The following is a 22856-nucleotide window of genomic DNA, read 5'->3' as shown; positions in this document are numbered from 1 at the left end:
TTTGAATAATAAACTTTATTCAGAATATGTACAATATAATCAATTCTAGTGTGACAATTTAACAATAGTATCATCACAGGCAATGGAGCAGCAGGACATATGAGGAGGAAGTTGTAGGCCTTCTGAGATGATGGCCTTCCATAATATAATGACTATAAAATTTATATTTTCTCTCAGTGGAATTTTAAATGCCAATGCAAATACTCTAAAAGAAAGTCATAGGAATCCTTCCTCCCCAAAGCCACTATTGGTATTGACCATGTATATATATATTTATAGCACTTTAACCTTCCTCCAGATCACAAACTATTCCAATGCCTATAGTCAAAATATAAAAACTGACGGAGTAAAGTGGACAGAGATTTACAATACATTTTATATGGACTGACGTCAGCAACAGTAGTTATTCCTGAATTTCAAACATGACTTCTGATCATATGGGCTATCCTCAATTTGTCTTTACGTTACCTTCTCATAAAGAACATAAATCAAAAGCTGTGCACATCAAACTACTGGTACATGATGTATGAGAAAAATCCGATCCAATTCCAGACACTACCATTAGTCCACTTTTTCTGCCCCTTTTGGAATATAAGGCCTATATGTAAATTAATATTTAATGTTCTTAAGTCACAAATTTAATATCACTTAAAGACACAAACCAGCACATAATAAGTCCAGAATGCTTAGAATGTAAAACAATGCAAGAATATAATCCCAAAATTTGGAAAATACAACAATGTAGCACGTGTGAAAGCCAAGACCAGTGAATTATACCTCAATAATACATGCTCAACCCGTATACTGTCAAAATCCATTAGCATACTTTGAAATTTAATATAAAAGTGCTTACCAACATACTAATAAATTTACATTATCCAATGCCACACAAATCAAGGGATGCCTTTACTTTCCCCTTTTCCCCCTGATTCCACTTTCCCTAATTTAAGGAATAAAATCATTTTTTAACAGTACTGTATATATAAACAAACAAAAAATTGTGGATCACCAAAAATACTAAGAAATATTATGAGACATGTATGGCATGGACAGAAAATTAGTCAATATTTTGTGTATATAGAGTAATATCACAACACCTTTAGTATTTAATAATGAAATAAAGCAGCATGCAACAAATCTGATGATGTGCAAAAATACTAAATTTTGACCATTTACAGTGTTTGAGGTGCCAGGTGCTCAAACTCGCCCTTCAGGTAAATCTGAACCACCGTAATAGTTTCCCACCACTCAAGCGTGCGGGTACAACAGAACGCGTGCCATGCTCCTAGTGAAAAGAAAGAGCAGTCTGCCAACCAGGAAGAATCTGGCACCTTGTAATGCACCCTGTAAGGAAAAGAGGAACCAAACTCTGAAGAAGGATCTATTGTCAAGGCAAAATCCTGATCTCGCAGGAGGCAAGACATAATAGCAACCCGAACCTCCTTAGGTGGGATGCGGGAAGCAAAAAAACCTCCGGAAAGAGGGAACCTAGGGAATCCAAGAGAACCTGGAACTGAACCCGGGGAGGAGGAGCCGAACTCATATCAAACTCGTACAGAAGGGGGATAAGAAAACCCCTACCCCTGCAACAAGAAGCAGGGTCAAATGGGGCCCAAGCCCCCCAAAGTCAACTTCTCCCCAGCCCCGGGAAACCTCCATGTCAGGACCAGGGGCAGAGCCATCCTCCACACCCTCTGCCTCTGGAGAAAAAGCAGAGTCCACCGAAAAAGCTGGGAAGAAGGGGGTCCGCTGGTCCGACCCAAAAGCCCCGGCAAGAGGGACTGGCTCGAATGTCTCCACCACCAAACCGAACGGGGTTAGCCTGCTAGTGATGATACTACCTCCTACCCAAGGTCAAACAGTGGCAAGAAAGCCCCAGCTGACCCCAAGGGTGGGCAATGACCAAGCAGCAAAAGAACTCTGCGGAGGTAGTTCCTGAACAGTTTGTGGAAGTTAACCCCAAACCGCAAGGTCAGTACTTTCAGGGCACTTATGGAAGGTGACCCTAGGCGCATGCAGCCCTAGTACTTCTGGAATTACACCTGGCTTGCATACCACACTGCAGCACAACACCACAAGGCACAGCACTGTTCAAAGATTGGAGCCAGACTCGAACGACCGCCATTCAACACATCAGCCGTAGAACTGGGGTTGGATAGCTGGCACATGGGGTCTGGTGCTCCTCCTCCCACCTCCTTCGGAGGGGGGAGCTGCACAGACAGTGGTGCGGCGCGGTGGCAATGGTGAAGTCATGCTTGTTTGTTTGTTTTCGGTTTGGAAAGTTCTGCTTTTTAGTTTAGCTTTCGGTCGCAATTTTTAACAAGCTGTAGTTTGTTTTGGGACGCAATGGAGAGCTGCTACCAGACATAAAACATTATATACCCATGGCTAACGCCCATCTGACAAGTTATGAAATGACCGCCATGAATCTTATACTGCTGACTTGAGGAAACTCCTAGGTGTGGCACCATCAACATAGCCACCTGATCACCACAAAGATGTGATACACCCTCTTCAGAAAAACCAGATGAGATGAGCATAAAAGAAGCTCAAACCAGCGAAGTATGTTGTCGAACCAACCCTCTGGATGAGGCGGAGCCGCAGGAAAACGACCCGAGCCTCGCCTCTTCCAAGAGGCTTCAAAACAAGCAGCGCCTGAAACCCTACACATCAGAGAACTGACAGTGGAGCGACTTGCAAGCCACTGCCTGCCCCCTTCTCCCCCCAAATGAGAGGGAGGGTGGCGTAAATGAGCGGGCACTAGTTTTATGACATTTTCGATCATTTGTTTACATAGGTTGGGGATGTGGCCATTTTTGAGGGTGTAGGTCTCAGAGGCAGTCAGCTGTGGTTTGCTCTGACTTGCTGACTTTCTGGGTGCCTTCCTCAGTGGTGGCATAAATGTGAATAACTTAATATATAAATGTCACGGATCCCTGCATCTCTGTTAGTGGGCCAAGTTCTAGCTTTTGGTCAAATTACCTTAGTCTGTTTAAATGACAGTGTACTGTAAATTGGATCCAAATTTTGTACTAATATTTATATATTATCCATAAAAAATATTTTTAGTATATGGCACTTGGTATATTTTTACAACAAACTGTAAATATGGAAAATAAGTTCTAACTGACAATTTTCCAAACAAATTTGTTATTTCTCCATCATTCATTCTGTACTTGTTACCAATGTAGATTTGTTTACTGTATCATAAATGTTACACTAGTCAATAATGACATACTGTAACTATCTGTTGCATTATTATATAAACAAAGGCATAAATATCTACTATTTAACCCTATGATGCTTATGCCTTTGGTCCTAGATATATTATATACATTTTTAACACTTAATACACTACTAATACAGTAAATAATATAGCTATGTCACAATCATATAATCACAAACATTTATATACAAATATATGATTTAAATCTCTGATAAAGATATTTAATAATGCAATACTAACTCATTTTACAAGTTCATAAAAATTCAAATACATTTGTACATGTCATAATTTGTCCACCTTACATATTAATATTTAATAACATGACAGTAGTAAAGAGAATACCAATACTGTGTTGCTCATACATGCACAATGACATTAAAATACTTTCGCTGCCCGATGATGCTAATTCCATGAAGGAACCAAAATACAGAGTATGCCTGATGACGCAAACGGCGTCATTAATTTAAATTTTTTTTAGAAATGTCATTTATTGTCCAAATACTATGGGACTTGTTTCAAAATGCAGGCTAACTTCTGCCCATTCTCTGCATACCCCGTGTGGCATCCTGACCCCACTGTGTAATTACCTAAGTGTAGTTACAGGATGAGAGCTACACTAGTGGTGTTCCGTCTCCCCAGCATTCTGTCATATAACACTTTGAAATTACTGACGGTTTTGGCCTCCTCCACCTTCTCACCTAACTTGTTCCAATCGTCTACCACTCTGTTTACAAAAGTGAATTTTCTTATATTCCTCCGGCAGCTTTGTTTCATTTGTTTAAATCTACGACCTCTTGTTCTTGAAGTTCTGTCTCGGGAATTCTTCCCTATCAATTTTATCGATTCCTGTTATTATTTTGTACATAGTGATCATATCGCCTCTTTTTCTTCTGTCTTCTAGTTTTTGCATATTTAATGTCTTTAACCTCTCCTCGTAGCTCTTGTCCTTCAATTCTGGGAGCCACTTAGTGGCATGTCATTGCACCTTTTTCAGTTTGTTGATGTGCTTCTTAAGATATGGGCACCATACAACTGCTGCATATTCCAGCTTTGGTCTAACAAAAGTTGTGAACAATTTTTTAGTATTTCTCCATCCATGTATTTAAAAGCAATTCTGAAGTTAGAAAGTTAGCATATCACACATTTCTTTTACATTCTCAGGAGTCCTGTTCCCCATTCTCAATCTCTGGATTTTATCCTTTACCTGCAAGCTTGCTTTTAATGAATTTAGAAAAGGCCTGGATTTGTTTTACATTTGTCTATCTCTTTCTCAAAGTTCCTCTCTGCCTCTCTCCTTAACGTTGTGTAATTGTTTCTTGCTTGCTTGTAGTGCTGATATGTTTGCAGGTTAGGTCTCTTCCTATACTGAATCCATTTTCTTTTTCTTTTCCTATCTGGTCCTCTCACAATTTCTGTTGAACCAATCCTGTTTTCTGGTCCTGCATCTGTTTTGATATATATATGTGTGTGTGTGTGCATGTATTTTTGTTTTGGGGGGATTTTAGGCTTTAGGCCACCTACTGGAACCAGTTAAGCTATTCAGTGCTGTGCTTTTCATAGACTATGGATCCACTAATCATATTACATCTAGGTCCTCAATTACTGTTGGATTCACAAGGAACAAATAGTGAACAAATAGTGCCCTATCAGTCATCCATCCCTGCCTGGAGTTCAAGCCAAGGAAGGTCTCTCTAGGTATCCAGACATAACCACTCACTAGCCAGTCAAGTCAGCAAGGGAGTTAACCTCTACACCACACGGGTACTGTATTCCAGTAGTAAACAGCATCCTGTGTCATCCTCTTTGCTTATATTATGATAGAATTTTAAGTCAGGATTTGGGCCATAGGGCACATGCTGGAGCTAAATTGGTTATGTAGTGCCAAGTTTTCCCCAGAACACAATCCACCCATTGTTTTACATCTAGGTCTTCTACTTACTGCTGAGTTTACAGGGGCAATTGCTGCACATTGCCTTTCATTTAAACTCTATATTTTGGCAGTACAGTACATAGTATTGTAATTCCTGCTTGTATTATAATAGTAATGAGTATAATGTGTTATTCTGGCCTATATTATGGTAATGAAGAGTATGGTGTGTTGTTCTGGCCTACATTATAGCAATGAAGAGTATGGTGTGTTGTTCTGGCCTACATTATAGCAATGAAGAGTATGGTGTGTTGTTCTGGCCTACATTATAGCAATGAAGAGTATGGTGTGTTGTTCTGGCCTACATTATAGCAATGAAGAGTATGGTGTGTTGTTCTGGCCTACATTATAGCAATGAAGAGTATGGTGTGTTGTTCTGGCCTACATTATAGCAATGAAGAGTATGGTGTGTTGTTCTGGCCTACATTATAGCAATGAAGAGTATGGTGTGTTGTTCTGGCCTACATTATAGCAATGAAGAGTATGGTGTGTTGTTCTGGCCTACATTATAGCAATGAAGAGTATGGTGTGTTGTTCTGGCCTACATTATAGCAATGAAGAGTATGGTGTGTTGTTCTGGCCTACATTATAGCAATGAAGAGTATGGTGTGTTGTTCTGGCCTACATTATAGCAATGAAGAGTATGGTGTGTTGTTCTGGCCTACATTATAGCAATGAAGAGTATGGTGTGTTGTTCTGGCCTACATTATAGCAATGAAGAGTATGGTGTGTTGTTCTGGCCTACATTATAGCAATGAAGAGTATGGTGTGTTGTTCTGGCCTATATTATAGCAATGAAGAGTATGGCATGTTATTCTCCCTGTATTATGGTAATAAGGACTATGCTTGTTATAACTTAGCTTATATTATGGTAGTAATGAGTGAACTGTATTATTCCTACATACTTATAGAAATCTGTTTAAGGCTACCAAAAATCACAACACTTATCTACTGAAATGCTGCTTCACAATACAAATGCTGCTTCACAATACAAATGCTGCACTGGTTACTGTACAGGCGAGTAAAAAAAAATTATATATTAAAAAAAGTCATTTGAAACAACACTGAAATCTTCCACTTGTTAGTGACACCGTTGTAATGTAGAGTAGTTTGCTTTGTACAAATTATATAATTTCCTGTTTTAGACCTTTCAATTTTTGTTAGGAATTGTTATATACACAGCTTCGGCAAAAAAGTATTAAAAATCAAAAGATTAATTATCTTTCCACACTTTCCCTAAATTCTATGCTAATTACAATTTGTATAAATGAATATAATGTGTGGCTTAGAATCCAACGTGAATCACAGATATATGCTTTAAGCTCAAACACTCATGGTGTAAACTTTTGAAAATGGTATCACAATTATATTCAGCACAAGGTAGGTAACCATGTCAAAGGAAAACAATTACATTAAAAAAAAAGTTCTTATACACTAATTGAGCAGCACTGAAGGAGCCTTGGATATGGGAACTAAAGGAGGTTCCAGGCACAAGGTTGTAAACACTGACATACTAGTAGATATCTATTAATTGCAAATTACTGTCAGTACAATTCATGATATGATTTCACTACAAAAACCTCTTGACATAAATATCATATTCACCACAACTGTCATATTTCAACTAGACCATCATATATCACCTATACAACCACTATTTCCATTAGGAAAGCACTACATCTATTAGAGAAACATGAAAGTACTACTCTCCACTTCCAAAACCACACACTGCAAGTCCACCATGTAATACAAAATCACTAAATCTATAATTAATCTTCTGTCCCATTTTCCTGAGCAAATCTTTACGACATTACATGGCCTATATATCCTACCTTCCTATTTTTAGTTTCTCGGTCAATTCTCTTGTTTTTATCTTTTTCTCCTAATTTAACGTAAAACATCTATTTATAACAACTTCCCAAATTCAGGCTGCATCCCACAAGCTATTCTACTAACATTAAGCATCTTTATCATCACTTCAAATAGGGTTGCTGAAGTGTCTTGAGTCAGCTTCCCTAGGTACCACAGTATTTTCATATTGATAACTGGCCTAAGAATCTATATTACACACTAAGAAATGCAATATAGTGTACATTTATAATAATAAATACTTTGAAACAAAACATTTAAAAGAAAAGAAAAAAGTACAGGAACACATGCATAAGCTGTTTGACTATGGAAGCCCAAGGACATAAATGAATAACAAAAATTAATAACTTGTATGGAGTTTTAAGTGCAAGACAAAAAAAAAAACAGCGTTCAATGTAATGAAACACCATTTTCTGGGCGAGTCCAGAAAGTATGGACTCGCTCCATACTTTTTGGAAGGTGACCCTATGCATGCAGCCCCCAACCCGTTCTCGCACTTTCGTATAGTCAATATTGACTTATTATATACGTGCATATGTGACATACTAAACATACTAGTTTACCTTGAAAAGCTTCATAGAAAACACCGACCTTACCTAACCTTCTTAGTATGTTAAGATAAGCATCTTATTGCTTCGTAATTACAATTATTACTTAACCTATTATAAGTATAGGTTAAGTAATAATTGAAATTACAAAGCATAAGATGCTTATCTTAACATACTAAGAAGGTTAGGTAAGGTCGGTGTTTTCTATGAAGCTTTTCAAGGTAAACTAGTATGTTTAGTATGTCACATATGCACGTATTTAATAAGTCAATATTGACTATACGAAAGTGCGAGAACGGGTTGCAGCCCCAGTACTTCTGGAATTACACCTGGCTCACACAACACCACAAGGCATAGCACTGCTCAAAGATTGGAGCCAGAGTCAAACAACTGCCACTGAACACACCAGCCTCAGAACTATGGTTGGATAGTCGGCGAGGGGGGTCTGGGCTCCTCCTCCCCCCTCCTAGGGAGGGAGGAGCTGTGCAGTGGCAATGTTGATGTCATGCTTGTTTGCTTGTTTCTGGTTTGGGGAGTTCTGCTTGCTAGTTCGGCTTTCGGTTCCAATTTTAACCAGCTGTAGTTTGTTTTGGGATGCCTATCTTTCTGGGTGCCTAACCTGGTAGATTTTTTTTTTTTTTTTTTTAGATATATACAAGAGTTGTTACATTCTTGTACAGCCACTAGTACGCGTAGCGTTTCGGGCAGGTCCCTGGAATACGATCCCCGCCGCGAAGAATCGTTTTTTCATCCAAGTACACATTTTACTGTTGCGTTAAACAGAGGCTACAGTTAAGGATTTGCGCCCAGTAAATCCTCCCCGGTCAGGATACGAACCCATGACATAGCGCTCGCGGAACACCAGGCGAGTGTCTTACCACTACACCACGGAGACTGTTAAATGGCAGACATAGAATGCTTCCAACCACAAGGGGGTTTCTATAGACCATTGCTCCTTGTGCCTCTCTGAGGGGGGCCAGGTTCTGGCTCGTGGTTCCCGGTAGACTAAGAACTCCAATCGAATTGACCGATGTCATCGTCTAATGCAGTACATGCATATCAGCCCGTTATAGCTCCGGGAAGCCAGAGGGGCTCTCCACAGAAAATAAGGATATTTAACTTTTGAAAGCTTGGGACATTAAACTTGATTGCTTGGATTAAAGATACCAGAGAATTTGTGGGCTATTACATGAAACACACTGATTACAGGACACAAGTGAGTACTTAATTAATGTCTTAATGGAGGTTTATATTGGTTAAATTGAGTGCTCAAGTATATTGTTAAGAAAAAAAGAACAAAAAAATAGCAGAACATCTTGGGTGGTGTAGGCCTGTAGCCTCCTCTTAAATCTGGCCTTGTAATAAAATTATGTACAACTAAAACAAGAGGAATAAAAATTAGCAAGATAATTCATCTTCCTTGATAATCCAGGTAGTGTGAGATATTAATTCCATCCTCATCAGAGCACACGACACCATCATCATCAACACAAGAAGATGTGGTGCATTTACTACCATCCTCCAAGGTAGCATAACTTTTTGAAGGTGAAAGTTCCGTTTCCCATAACTTTCTACTAGAATAGCTTTATTAAGCTGCCATTGCAAAACCTAAATATTTTGGGAAGATTGCACATGAGGCCATCCTATTAAGAACAGCAAGTTTCAAGAGAGTCAATACACAGTTTCTGTTACTCAAATACAAAAATAAACAGTTAATAAGTAAAAAAATAAAATCTGACTGTTATCTTGTAGCTACCAAGAAACCAAGAGCACCTATGTTATCTTAGTTAAAAACATCCTAAATATATTCATAATAAAGTGACAACGCAAGAGTATGTAAATAACAACACTGCCAGGAGGCTCGATCAGTCCAGGATATGGAGCAAGTAATATGATCACCATATTCCTCCCCAACACCATACTTCATCACAACATTCTTATTTCAGTTAATAATGTCATCAAATGCATAAATGACTGAATTTACCATAAATTGAATTAATAATTTCAAATTCATTATCATTATTAAATTTCTAATAATGACATTATAAATCCTTGTTAAGGAGTTCCAAAATACAAATTTAAATACTGTATACAGATTTTTTCCAGTTAAGGCAATTTTCCATCAATGACAATCCAAGAAATTAGTTTAATCCTAATTAAACTGAGCAGCGTCTTCAGAAGCTTGGATACCAAGCACTAGGGCCAGGAACCTTGTTCATATTCAGGTAATGGACTCTGTACGTGTATCATACTATGGCAGTTTAGCTTTCACTCAAGTCATTGTCTTCAAATTTAATCAATGATGGATATAATGCAGATATGTTAAGTGTTATTTCTTTCTTTATCGAGAAATTTCCTAAATTACTCTAGGCTTAAACAACAAAACTAGCTAAGTCAATACATCTTGACCCTCTACATCTCTGCATGTTCCTCAGAAGATTTCTCAACTTTTTGTGAACATTCTTGGTTAAATATTTGACTGTGTTATTTAACTGCCATGGATCCTTATCCAAATCATACATTTCTTCAAAGGCCTCATCATCATCCCATTTGCAGTATAGCCTATTTTCCCCATCACTAATTTGTCTCAAGCACGAATAAGTGTTGTTCCAAGAGTCTTCACACTTAAAGGCAAAATCAGGATTACATCCACTCATACCTGATGGGGCATATCCCTCGCCTGCGTGTTCCACAAGAATGGTCCTTCGTAACTCTCTGTATTTTTTTAAACTACTAAAGTTATATTTTCCAACTGAATATTCTCTCTTATTTATGACTGCCGGTATGCTTTTATTTACTGCAACAGTATTTGTGCTTTCTACAGTTATCATAGGCTTCAGGGATATGCCATCCATATACTTTGGTATCTGCAGCCCTGCCAAGTCCAAAAAAGTAGGAGCAAGATCAATATTTGATGTAGGGAAATTTATAATTTTACCTGCTGGTACATTAGGCCCACGAATCAGAAAGGGAACTCGTATATCAGTTTCATATGGCTCTCGTTTATCAATTGGCAAAGAAAACTGTCCAAGATGATATCCATTATCAGATGTAAACACCACATATGTATTTTCAAGCTGGTTTTTAAGTTCTAAATACTGTATAACATCTTGAACCATTTCATCAACAGTCAGTAATGTCCTTAGTCTATTTCTGAAAACATCATCAACTTTATTAATAACATCACTAGGTAAAGGTTGAATCCCTTGTCTTAAAAGCCAGTGCTTGCCTTTACCTGCTTTAATATTAAAGCTTTCTGTCCTTGGTGCCTTTAAGGAAGTAAAGTTATTTAAATACTTTGGCTCGGGAGTAAATGGAGCATGTGCAGCAGGTACTGAGAGCATCATAAAAAATGGTTGAGGGATGGAAGACTGGCTTAGAAACTCTAGTGCCCTACGTTTTATAATGTTAGTTAGATAGTCCTGACTAGGATCTGATCCATGTTCTTCACGAGTTCCATTTACTGAAAGAGTGTAGTTGTAATACCGTGAGTTTCCTTTCAAGCCCAGCCACCAGTCCCAGCCTGGCGGAATATGTTTGAGTCCACCAACATCTGCCATACCATACTGATTAAGGTATTTCCCAGCAAAGAATGTTCTATAGCCGTTATGATGCATGTGAACGGCAAACGTCTTCTTCTCGGGCCCTTCCTGAAAATTGCAAAATCATTTAAACTTGGTTAAATAACTCATGATTATTTTAATTTATTGTAGCATATTTATAATTGCTGGTAGAGTAGTGAAGGTGAATAATAAAAAAAGCAGTACTATACATAATAGGAAAACAACTTTACTTTAAGACAGCATAGACTTGGAGAATAACATAAATGATCTATGCAGTACAGTAAGTTTAAGATAAGAACCATCAAGAGAAGACAGGCTGCTCTGCTCACTGCTTTACTCGTCTGCCCAAAACGTACAGTGCCCCTCCCCCGCCCTAGGATCTTCCACTGCAGGATCCAGGGCCGAGTCATCCCTCAAAGCACCAGCCTCAAAAGAAAAGGCAGGCGCAGCTGTGTAAGCCGGACGGAAGGGGGCCCACTGGTCAAACCCGGAGGCTTCGGCTGGGAGATCAGACTCGAATGCCTCCGTCGCCACACTGGAAGAGGCATCCCCCAAGACTGCCCGAGTCTCAAGACCATCTAAACCCTGCCACGACTCCGAAACCCTCAAATGTTTCTGAAGGTTTCTGGTCTTCCCCCCCCCCCCAAAGCAGGGGGGGACTAGAACGAACCACAGCAAGGAATGGATGAGGGGGGGATGTGGACTGAACCAAGGCCAAAGCGACCATCACCCCCATGTCCGGGTCACTATAAACAAAACGAGGCAGCCTCGGGACATCCGGGTGAGCAACCTAGTGTGTTGCAACAACCTAAAACGCACATGCAACGCCTGCGCTGCCTGCCGCCCGCATAAGATTATCATTCGATTGGGTAAACCGAGTCACCAGCAAGCATCAAAACTCACAGGACTCCAAGTCGAAAGTGTCACCGACCCAACAGGAAGCGTGACGGAGGCAAAAACAGTGAGTGTCACCCTGAGACAAGGGGACCGAGCAACCCTCGAACTCGCACGAAGCGAGGGGGACTCGGGGTCACATCCATCGGACCCGCGCACCCCCTTAGGGTTTCCCAGGGTCCTGAGACGGAATTCACGCTCAGGGAATCCCAGGCAGGGTACTGCTAACCCGTGCCCAAACTACCGAGCAACACTCTAAAGCTGAACCCCAGGGACGTGTACACTCACGGGGACCTAGCAGGGGGTACGACCAGAAGAAAATCGTGCTCAGGTCAGGCACTAAGGGGCAACACAAAGCAGACCCCCCTCACCAGGCAAAAACAAAAAGGAAAACAAAACTCTGAAAGAGGACAACATACCCAAAAGGAACAGAGCCGGCCGCTATGAATGGTGAAAACAAGCTGCGCAGTACCCTGCGCCCCTTACCTGTGCAAACTGCCTCTTACCCTAAGGTAAACAAGGAAGACAAAACCCCCCAAGCACCCAAAGGACGGCCAAAAAAACCAGCAGTAAATCGGCCCAGCAAAGGCAGGCCCCAAGGAACTTGTGGAAGGTGGCCCCAAGCCCCAAGGGCAGTACTTACAGGGCACCTAGGGACGATAACCCTAGGCGCATGCAGCCCGAGTACTGTAGAATCACTCCTGGCTAATACCCATATGACTTTGCAGTGATGTCTGAAATGTTTCATGCAGCACCAGTAATTAGAAGTGCCTGACTGCACTATTTGCCATCAGGCAAAATGAATGGTACGCGAGTAAAAACCATAAAAGCATACAGTATATACAAAGCACATTCTTTTAGTTCACACTTCCATCATCAGAGCATATACAATCACAACCACCAACTCTGCCCTTCCACTCTACTTATTCATACAAGCATCTTGAACGTCAAAATTAAAAGTATATTTTTTTGCCCTATACCACTCTGCATTCATAATAAGTGTAACCCCTCTTTGCTTCACTCATTTTGGTTAATTACCACTCTTACAATATTTACTCCATGTCATTCCTCATTTTCACTTCCTTTCAGCCGTCTTATAAATCCAGCACCCTTAATAAAATACTTACCTGCCATCTAACACCACTACATTGCCCATTAACGGAGTTGTTGACTGTACCATGGTTGTGAACATACTGGCCTGTCAAAATGCTCGACCTAGGGAGTGAAAAATAAGCATTAATATGTTGTTATAATGGGTTATTTGAAGAATAAGTCATCCTACATGTCAAATAAATGTCGAAATTAAACGTTCAGGTGAAAGTTAAGGAAAGTCACAAAACAGTGAAGGAAAGTCAGGAAATAGTGGTTGAGGACAATAATGCAACAATGAGTGATGAAATGAAGGAAAGTGAAGTGTGTGTAAATGATGGTAGCCATAGTGAAAGGAAGAACTATAATTAAACATAAAATAAAGGAATCATTTGGGCCAATAATGGACGTCATGGGACTGAAAAAATCTCTTGAGAAATGCAATGTTGCTTTTACCGGTGAAGTTGGGAGGAGGTGGGAGATGTTATACAAGGTATTGCTATCATTTAGTGAACTTATTGGGGATGACTTAGAAAGTGAATTGATTAATAATGGATCACCCTAGACTGAAATGTTGTCATGGAATGTTAATGGTTTAGGAAACAGGGTTACAGATGTTTCTGTACAACATCTGGGTTACAGATGTTACAGATATTTATTTAATATGTTTAAGATTCCTTTCTTGTATGTACTAACCTGCTAGGGCAACAAAGAGGGCTGGCCACATAGGCATTGGCTAGAGTGACACCATGATTTCCAATGAGTCTCTCCACATTGGTCATGGGTATCATGCCACCGAGAACCAAATCTTGGTCATCCGTCAAAATGAAGATGAAGTTGGGAAGCTGTATCTGAAGAGAAATAATATTTGATAAAATCATATATATATCACGTTACTGTGATTTTCTTGTGTATTTGAAGGGAGCATTTGGTGGAGGATAACTCCATTACCTACACTAGAGTGCCTGCAGACTATATATGTACAAAGCTTTGACTGGCTACGAGCTCGATGCCTCTAGACTGCTAGAGGAGCCAGGCTTAACTCATGCTCCATGGGTTAAGGCATGTGTCTTGGGTTAACCCAGAACACTGGTTCCATCAATGTTCTGCTCAAATGATTTTCTCATAGATATATCATGGTATTGTGGTTTCCTTGTGCACATAATATTTGTTATTTACAATTGAAAATTTGTACATTGTACATTTACCACTACAAACCGTGCTATTGAGGCTGCGTTGAAACCTATTTGATGCATAATTCATCTTTTAGTCTCTTATTTTCTTGAAATATTATTACCCCAAAACCATTAAGGGGAGGGGGGGGGCACTCTGTAGAACATTTACAGCAACAAATTCTATTATATTTTATTTTATTTATTTATATACAAGAAGGTACATTGGGTTTGTGAGAATACATATATATATTCATAACTATCCATAACCAATAGAAACCCAGATTGTCTCTAATAAAGCAAAATAAAAAATTTGAACAATAAATGCAATCAAGTACAGTATTGTATTTAAATTCAAAGAAATAATAAGAGAACTTGAATGGTAAAGCTTACCAATTTAGAATGTGTAAGATCCCCATGTGTGTGATATGGTGAAGACCAGTAAATAACAGATACAAAAAGAGCAAATCCTAGGAACAAGTAAAGTTTCTGTTCGCCCTCCATACCCTTCAGACAATGGTGGTCTCACGGCTTCTCTCACTTTCTCTCCTGGAAAGTGACAACAGTTTTAGTACATTGTATATATCATTAAAGAAAGACAGGTATATACAAATATACATTTTAAATAGAAATGAAAATGGCTCACAGTTATATCTTGATCTAAATACACTATTTTCCCCATGTGAATTGTATATACTGGTAGTTACTATTTTATTGGTGCCAAGCCCAAATAGATCACCATAAGAATGCTATGCGAGAAAAAACATTGTGTATGACAAACTTATGAGTTTTATGGAAATGTAACCATAACACAGTAAGAGAACATTGGGTAGATTGCACTTTCCTAGACCCAAAGAGTCATTTGACACACTTCATAACATAATGCTATTCATACAACTGTGGGTTGGCTGTGATAACTAGACATACTAAAATGGGTATCATAGTTTCTAACAAACAGATAACAGAGGGCCACAGTTAGATATGATTCCCAATGGTAATGATTGGAAACAGCCCCCATCCCATACTGTGTACATCCATCACTGCAAGGACAAAAGCCTCAACAACTTGAACCCTAATTAGGACAAAAGCCTCAACAACTTGAACCAGTTGCAATTAATGAAGTAAAAGCTACTTTTCTAACCATAACAAATTTGACTAAACACTCAAGTTAGAATTACACTACAAAGATGTGCCATGCTGAACATTATATTCCTTGTGCTTGATATGACAAAATTTACCTGATGGCTGCCATATCACAAATAGCCTTGACAAAGACAGGAAGCCAGCAGCTCATCAAAGGCCCCCCATTTGTCCTGATGATTTTATCTATCTGGATCTTGAATTGAATCAATGTTTTGGCATTTGCGGCTTTGGTGGGTATGTGGTTTCACTACTTTTTCACTCTATGGGTGAAAAAGTATCTTCTGTTTTCTGTCGTAAACGGTGGCTTAATATGCCTGAATCTGTTGTTCCTTGTATTTGTTACAAGGGTAACATATAGTAAGGGTCCCAGTAGTAGTCAGGTTCGTTCTCGACGCACAATAAAAAATTCCGGGTTCGAATCCTGGGTGGGACAGAAATGGTTGGGCACATTTCCTTTCACCTAATGACTCTGTTCACCTAGCAGTGAGTAGGTACTCAAGAGTTAGTCAGCTTGTTGTGGGGTTGCATACTGAGCAGGGTCAGTAATTCGGCCTTGGGGAGGACCTCGATAAAAGCCAAATGTGTATGAATATACTTTGGCTTCCTGTCCCCCCAACACAATGAATTACTGTACTGTATTATGAATTATTATCTGACCTTTTAAAGAAGGGGTCTGGGTTAACATCCACAAAACTGTTCAATATTTTAAAAGTTTTGATGATCAGCCCTATCATGTCTGGTTTGCAGTGTTGTTAACACTGTAGCCCTCAACTCTGCCTGATGGGTGTGTCCGATGCAGTTTTCAGTAATTTAGAAAAAAAAGGGCACAAATGTGCCTGAAACACAACAGTATACTAAACCAAAACATTAATGCCAAACAGTCTGTATGTATTTTTGAGTAATTTTTGTGTTTAATTTTTCTCATTTAACCAGTATCAAGATCAAAGACAGAAATCATCTCTCAGTTGACAATGAAATGTTTATCTGAAGTACAACCAAGAATTATTTCAGGAGTACAAAGGTTGAGAAACGCTGCCCTAGAGAATCCAAGTGCTATCTAGTCGTAATGACTTGGCACTTTCTCCTGATAATTACCTTACCTTGCTCTAGAGAATGACTGTGGCCCTTGAATAAAACTATCAAATTACATTATGGATTCATATCCTGTCTGGGAGAACTGACTTGACACCAATCCTTAACTATTGGCCTCTATTCACCTAGTAATAATTGGGTACCTGGTTGGCAGGTCATGTTCCAGGAAAACTAATGAGCTATGAGAAGGGAAAAATATGAGCTATGAGAAGGGAAAGCTCTCAGCCTGCTAACAGGAGTCAGAAGTAGTCTGTTCCTGTACCCACCTGTAAAAAAACAAAAACAAATACTGGATAGCATGCTACATTTTGGGTTCTTTCTGTGTAGATATTAGACTACTAGAGTATTAGATCATGGGTGAACAAAATAGATCAAGCTCAACAACGCCAGTCTCCGTGGTGTAGTGGTAAGACACTTGCCTGGCATTCCGCGAGCACTTTGTCATGGGTTCGTATCCTGGCCGGGGAGGATTTACTGGGCACAAATCAATAAGTGTAGCCTCTGTTCAACTCGACAGTAAAATGGGTACTTGGTTGTAAAATCGATTCTTCGTGGGGGTCGTATTCCAGGGACCTGCCCGAAACGCTATGCATACTAGTGTTACCCATTCTCCCAATCTTTATGTACTTAATCCAAACAACTTTATCATTGTGTTCATTGCTGTCTTCTTCTTTTTATGTACTAGCCATATGCTGTATTGTGCCTACTAATTTTTGTTAAACTACCATTCAACCTGTCATTGCAATCACTCTGAGCTACCTATGTGCTTTAATATACCTACAATTTTCTCTCATCTTTTATTTTTTTCTTGCTATGTAACTGTTATCATTTTTTATCAATTTTGCAAGTATTTACCTACTTAAAATTTTCTTAGATTAAGGACCTGCCCGAAACGCTGCGCGTACTAGTGGCTTTACAAGAATGTAATTACTATGCTATGTATCCTCACAATCCCAATATACCTTCTAGTTTATATATATAAATAAATTAATAATCACAGACTACCGAGACAATATGACAACATAAGCCATAGTGACCTGTACTGTATATGGCTAACCTGTTTATGGTTGCTCACCCTATGGCTGCTGCCTCTATGGCCCTGTGCCACTGGACCACGTGTTACGTGTTATTTCCATGTTCAAACGTGAGTGACAATATGCACAAATAAAATTTATCCTAATTTACTTACTATGTCAAGGGCATTTTGCGTGGTAACAGTGGCTATAGGGCATGTGCGTGAGCCTGAGACGCGTCATGTGCCCAACTGGAGGAAAGTGAACACATGAAGGTGAGCTGTGGTCCAATATGACAGTTGTGTGAGCTTTAGTAAGAGTATAAGCTTACATTGTATGATGAGTGGTGACGGAGGTGAGTGTTGGAGGCCGCCGCCATCACTGCCCACCTGCTGGGGTAAACCCGGCCACCCCCCGGGGCCACCCCTCCCCAGGGCCACCAGCACCCTCCCCCCGGGGCCACCAGCACCCTCCCCCCCCGGGGCCACCAGCACCCTCCCCCCGGGGCCACCAGCACCCTCCCCCCCCGGGGCCACCAGCACCCTCCCCCCCCGGGGCCACCAGCACCCTCCCCCCCCCGGGGCCACCAGCACCCTCCCCCCCCGGGGCCACCAGCACCCTCCCCCCCCCCGGGGCCACCAGCACCCTCCCCCCCCCGGGGCCACCAGCACCCTCCCCCCCGGGGCCACCAGCACCCTCCCCCCCCCGGGGCCACCAGCACCCTCCCCCCCCCGGGGCCACCAGCACCCTCCCCCCCCCGGGGCCACCAGCACCCTCCCCCCCCCGGGGCCACCAGCACCCTCCCCCCCCCCGGGGCCACCAGCACCCTCCCCCCGGGGCCACCAGCACCCTCCCCCCCGGGGCCACCAGCACCCTCCCCCCCGGGGCCACCAGCACCCTCCCCCCCCCCCGGGCCACCAGCACCCTCCCCCCCGGGGCCACCAGCACCCTCCCCCCCGGGGCCACCAGCACCCTCCCCCCCGGGGCCACCAGCACCCTCCCCCCCGGGGCCACCAGCACCCTCTCCCCGGGGCCGCCAGCACCCTCCCCCCGGGGCCACCAGCACCCTAGCACCAACCCCCCACCCCCGGGGCCACCAGCACCCTAGCACCACCCCCACCCCCCGGGGCCACCAGCACCCTCCCCCCGGGGCCACCAGCAGGGTTCCCCCAGGGCCACTAGCACCCCCCCCCCAGGGCCACTAGAACTCCCCCACCCAGGGCCACTAGCACCCCCCCCCCCTACCCCACGGCCAACAGCACCCCGGGGCCTCCAGCCCCACCTGGCCACCACTTTTTTTTTTTGGAAGTAAAGAGGAAGGAGAGGCATAGGTGAAGGGAAGTATAGAAGTGGGAAATACAGTGAGAGGTATGAAAGCAGCCGGGCTGTCCGCCTTGCTGACACGATGTGTGGGTGTTGGCAGCTAAGCTAAGCTGGCTCCCTCTTGTCAGGGAGCTGTGAGTGTGTGAGAGGTTCTTCACACATGTTTCACCATATATGGATGTCATGTTGTTCTGTTTAAGGCTCTTTATTTTATTATTATTATTATTTATCGAGTTGTTCATACATATTATTATTTATCGAGTTGTTCATACATATTATTATTTATCGAGTTGTTCATATATACACATGTATACATACATATACTCATCCATACACATGTTCATATGTATATATACATATTTACATATACATATATATCCATACATACATACACATATACACACACATGCATACATATACACCTACATACTCAGTTTTCCAATTATGGAGGAAGGATGTCAGTATCTCCTGGCCTGTACCCTGCCAACACTTCCCTCGGAGGCCATGCTCGCCGCCTCCGCTGTCATCAACGCCCCATCACCAGACACCAGGACGTGCACAACGCTGAAGGCCGCTCTTCTACAGGCAGCGATGAAACGCCGTATTCAACAACGGGATCAACTCCTTACTGACAAAAGGTTAGCAGACAAAACACCAGCCCAGCTTCTGCGGCATATTCAGTATGTAATGCATACTGCATATGGCCCAGCTCCCAACGAAATTGTGCGATCACTCTGGATACAACTGTCCAAAACACATTCAACCGGCCCTATTCAGTATGGATAATGACACCCCATTACTACAGCTGGCTACACTGGCAGACCGGCTGTACACGACGTCTGATAACGCTACGATGCCCCCACCTCAGTGATACACAGCAGACTACAGACACCCAACAACTCGACGTCCTCCAGAACCGGCGTTTCTTCCGCCCAGGAAGGACGTACCACGCGAATCCAGTATCAGGCTCTAGGCGACAGCGAGAACACCGAGGAGAGCTTTGTTCTTACCACCAGAGGTTCGGACACCAAGCCCACAACTGTAGGGCTCCTTGTTCCTGGTCGGTAAGCTACTTCGGCGGGGACTCTTAACGGCCAGTAACCCGCGCTAAGTCCAACCCTGCAATGCTCTACATATCTGACATCGTAACCAAACGCCGTTTCCACGTTGACACAGGTGCAGCAGCTAGTGTATTGACTCCCCCACTGATCAAACCAACCCGCACTCCTGGTTTGGGCTTACGTGCCGCCAATGGTACGTCCATCTGATGATGATGAAGATTAAGCCACGCAAAAGGTGGCACGGGCATGAATAACCCGTAAATGGTGGCCCTTTTGAGCCATTACCAGTATCAAGAGATGATACTGGAGATCTATGGAGGTGCGACTGCACCCTACGTGACGGGAGTTGTCTCCCGTGGGAAAGTGTTGACGTCCATCTACTGGCAGACCAGCTTTATACGACGTCATACGATGTATGGGACCCGCGCCCTGGTTCTCGATTTCGCCTCTGGGTCGCTTTACGTGGACTTTCCTCCTAGCGGATGTGGAACAACCCATTCTTGGGAGGGATTTCCTGCAACACCATAGGCTTATTGTGGATCCTACAGGTGCAGTACTTCGTATCTCTCGTATATGACCGAAAGGGTAAGATTAATGATTCTAACACGAATCTTATCAATATTTCTTATGTTTTTCTTCACTGTTGAGGGAAGTTGAAAAATGTAACTCTCCAAAGCTCATTTTCACACTACAGGTATATTAAGAAAGCGTTTTGCAACGCACTCCTGACATTTTCAAAGACAAATTTATCATGCATTTGCAAAAGCTTATATTCTTTTGGGGTGAGATGGTACAGGACATGATTGAGATGAACAAGTAAATGGATATTAATAGGCTATTACATAGCCTATTAATATCCATTTGAGAGAGACGTTGTTGTCTTGCCTATATATTGAGATCTTTGGGACTAATAGTCCCCAAGTGGGCATGTGAAGGCATAGACGACGTTGGTCTCTTTTAAGGTGTTCTTTTTTAGACCAGAGCTGCGAAGCAAAGAATTGCTTTTTGTTAACTCTTGTTAACATTGTCAAAGGTAGAATTGGAATGATTTCAAATTGTCTTGCTGCATATTTACCCGAGGATGAGGTGAAGGTGATGAGGTGAGGAAGCACCTATGGTGGGGTGTGTGCAGGTGGGTGGGACCAACGGTGCAGGTGGCACAGATGTCCACAACGCGCCATTGACACGTCGTCAATATTGACATGAACATAAATGTACACAGTTTGTGTTTACATCGCCTTGCTTGCACTAGGCTATAATTATTTATTAATTTTGTCATTCATTATATGCTCTAGCAAGATTTGCATATAAGGTGGCCTTGAACAGCACTCAGACTTAATATGAACGTGTATTTACACACACACACACGCAGTAGGGAGCCGGTGGCTGAGCAGACAGCATGCTGGATACGTGATCCTGTGGTCACGGGTGCCGGTGAGAAACGATGGGCAGAGTTTTTTTTCACCCTATGCCCCTGTTACCTAGCAGTAAATAGGTACCTGGGAGTTAGTCAGTTGTCACGGGCTGCTTCCTGGGGTGTGTGTGTGGGGGGGGGGAAGTAGTTAGAAACGGTTGATTGACAGTTGAGAGGCGGGCCGAAAGAGCGAAGCTCAACCCCCGCAAAAACACAACTAGTAAACACGCACGCACGCGCGCAAAAACAGAAATGCTACATTAAAATCTAACAGTACAATTTTTATATTTAGATAAAAGAAGGCATACCATTAAACTTTTTCAAGCTTCGTCCTGTGCTTGACAAGGTGTGTGTATGTGTGTGTGTGTGTACGTGTATAACACACACGTACTTATGTGGTACGTATGTACTACATAATTGTAAGGCGTTTGCTGAATTAGAAAAGTCGGCTAGCAGTTCACCTTTAACGACACAATTAACTCATTACATAAACAAATACGTGGCTGTGCAACAGTGTGTGGGAATTGGGGAACTGGTGTGCATTTAGACGACTGGTGAGGACCAACAATAACGTAGAAGGATGGCACCAGCGTCTGAATCAAAGGGCAGTGAGGGACAACTTAGCTTTATATATTTTAATCCCCTTATTATACCGTGATGCGTCCCTGGTAACCTTGCAATACCAACTGGTTTCTGATCAAAAGCTAAAGTCCAGTCGCCGCAAGGGCAATAAAGAGAAACAGGAACATTTGTGGAAGCTTTGGGACCGTTACGAGGAAAAACAGATAAGCACCTCACAGTTCCTCAAGGAATGTTCGCGTTTTATCCCAGGAAGTGCCTGAACTAGAATTAGAAAACAGCAGTCTGTTTACTGGTTGTTATTTAACTTAAGTTAGTTGTAAATGATAATGTAAAAGTAGCCACTGAGAACTGATGAGTTGGCCAAGAATTTTGCTCGTAAAGAGGGAATTGATTACCAACTTGGACTGCCTTTGAGCAGCCTGAGGGCAGCAATATCCCAGGAACATCAACTAAATTTCGGAGACTTGAGGCAAAGTTAAATTCACACCAGTTACTCCATCTATCATCATTCTATTATGCAAAAAGAACCGCACGTCTATGGGTCATCCAATAATGTTAGCAGACTTCTAGATGTTACCACTGCTAGGCTTAGGCTCGGCTACAAGTACCTCTGGGAGTTTGTAACATCTGCTGATGTAGATTTGACTAAATGTAAACTCTGTCAGCAGAACTATTCGCATACTTTGCGTCATTATATAATGGAATGTGAACAAATCGCGGAATTTAGAGATAACACCATCAATAGTGTCCAAGAAATGTGTAAGTACTTCATTCATAATGATGTGCTGCTCGAAATCTTAGCGAAGTATCCAAAATTTGCTTACTGTAGGTAATGCATGCACATGACTGTAAAGCTGCCGCCCAGTTGGGTGGGTGTGCAGCAAGACTAGTAACTGTGTGACTCACCATAGATGTAAAGTGCCTTGTATAGTGACTGTTG

The 22856-nt window shown here is 41.9% G+C and overlaps 1 protein-coding gene across 3 annotated transcripts; it reads right to left on the bottom strand.

Annotated features, from left to right (window-relative positions):
- Positions 1-19998, bottom strand: LOC123764430 (N-acetylglucosamine-6-sulfatase). Of its 3 annotated transcripts, none has more exons than XM_069316124.1 (5): positions 19870-19998; positions 14682-14837; positions 13813-13967; positions 13155-13242; positions 1-11220 (listed from the first exon to the last, which is right to left on the bottom strand). In XM_069316124.1, the coding sequence occupies exons 2-5, from the start codon at positions 14790-14792 to the stop codon at positions 9943-9945; spliced, it is 1632 nt and encodes a 543-aa protein (XP_069172225.1). In that variant the 5' UTR covers positions 14793-14837; positions 19870-19998; the 3' UTR covers positions 1-9942. The 3 variants fall into 3 exon arrangements, with proteins under 3 accessions (XP_069172225.1, XP_045608240.1, XP_045608239.1); XM_045752284.2 differs by lacking the exon at positions 19870-19998 and adding an exon at positions 17868-17963; XM_045752283.2 differs by lacking the exon at positions 19870-19998 and adding an exon at positions 17713-17929.
- Positions 19999-22856: the final 2858 nt, after the last annotated feature.

The sequence above is a fragment of the Procambarus clarkii genome, chromosome 82 (assembly GCF_040958095.1).
Source record: "Procambarus clarkii isolate CNS0578487 chromosome 82, FALCON_Pclarkii_2.0, whole genome shotgun sequence".
Taxonomy (NCBI): Eukaryota; Metazoa; Arthropoda; class Malacostraca; order Decapoda; family Cambaridae; genus Procambarus; species Procambarus clarkii.
This window is presented reverse-complemented; position numbering and strand designations above follow the sequence as displayed.

Bases quoted from the DNA above. Each gene is read 5' to 3' on its own strand.
- LOC123764430 (XM_069316124.1), bottom strand. From the start codon at position 14,792: ATGGAGGGCGAACAGAAACTTTACTTGTTCCTAGGATTTGCTCTTTTT. The intron at 13,243-13,812 runs GTTAGTACATAC...TTCACTCCCTAG, and splicing joins CCTCTTTGTTGCCCTAGCAG to GTCGAGCATTTTGACAGGCC. The intron at 11,221-13,154 runs GTAAGTATTTTA...TGCAATTTTCAG, and splicing joins GTAGTGGTGTTAGATGGCAG to GAAGGGCCCGAGAAGAAGAC.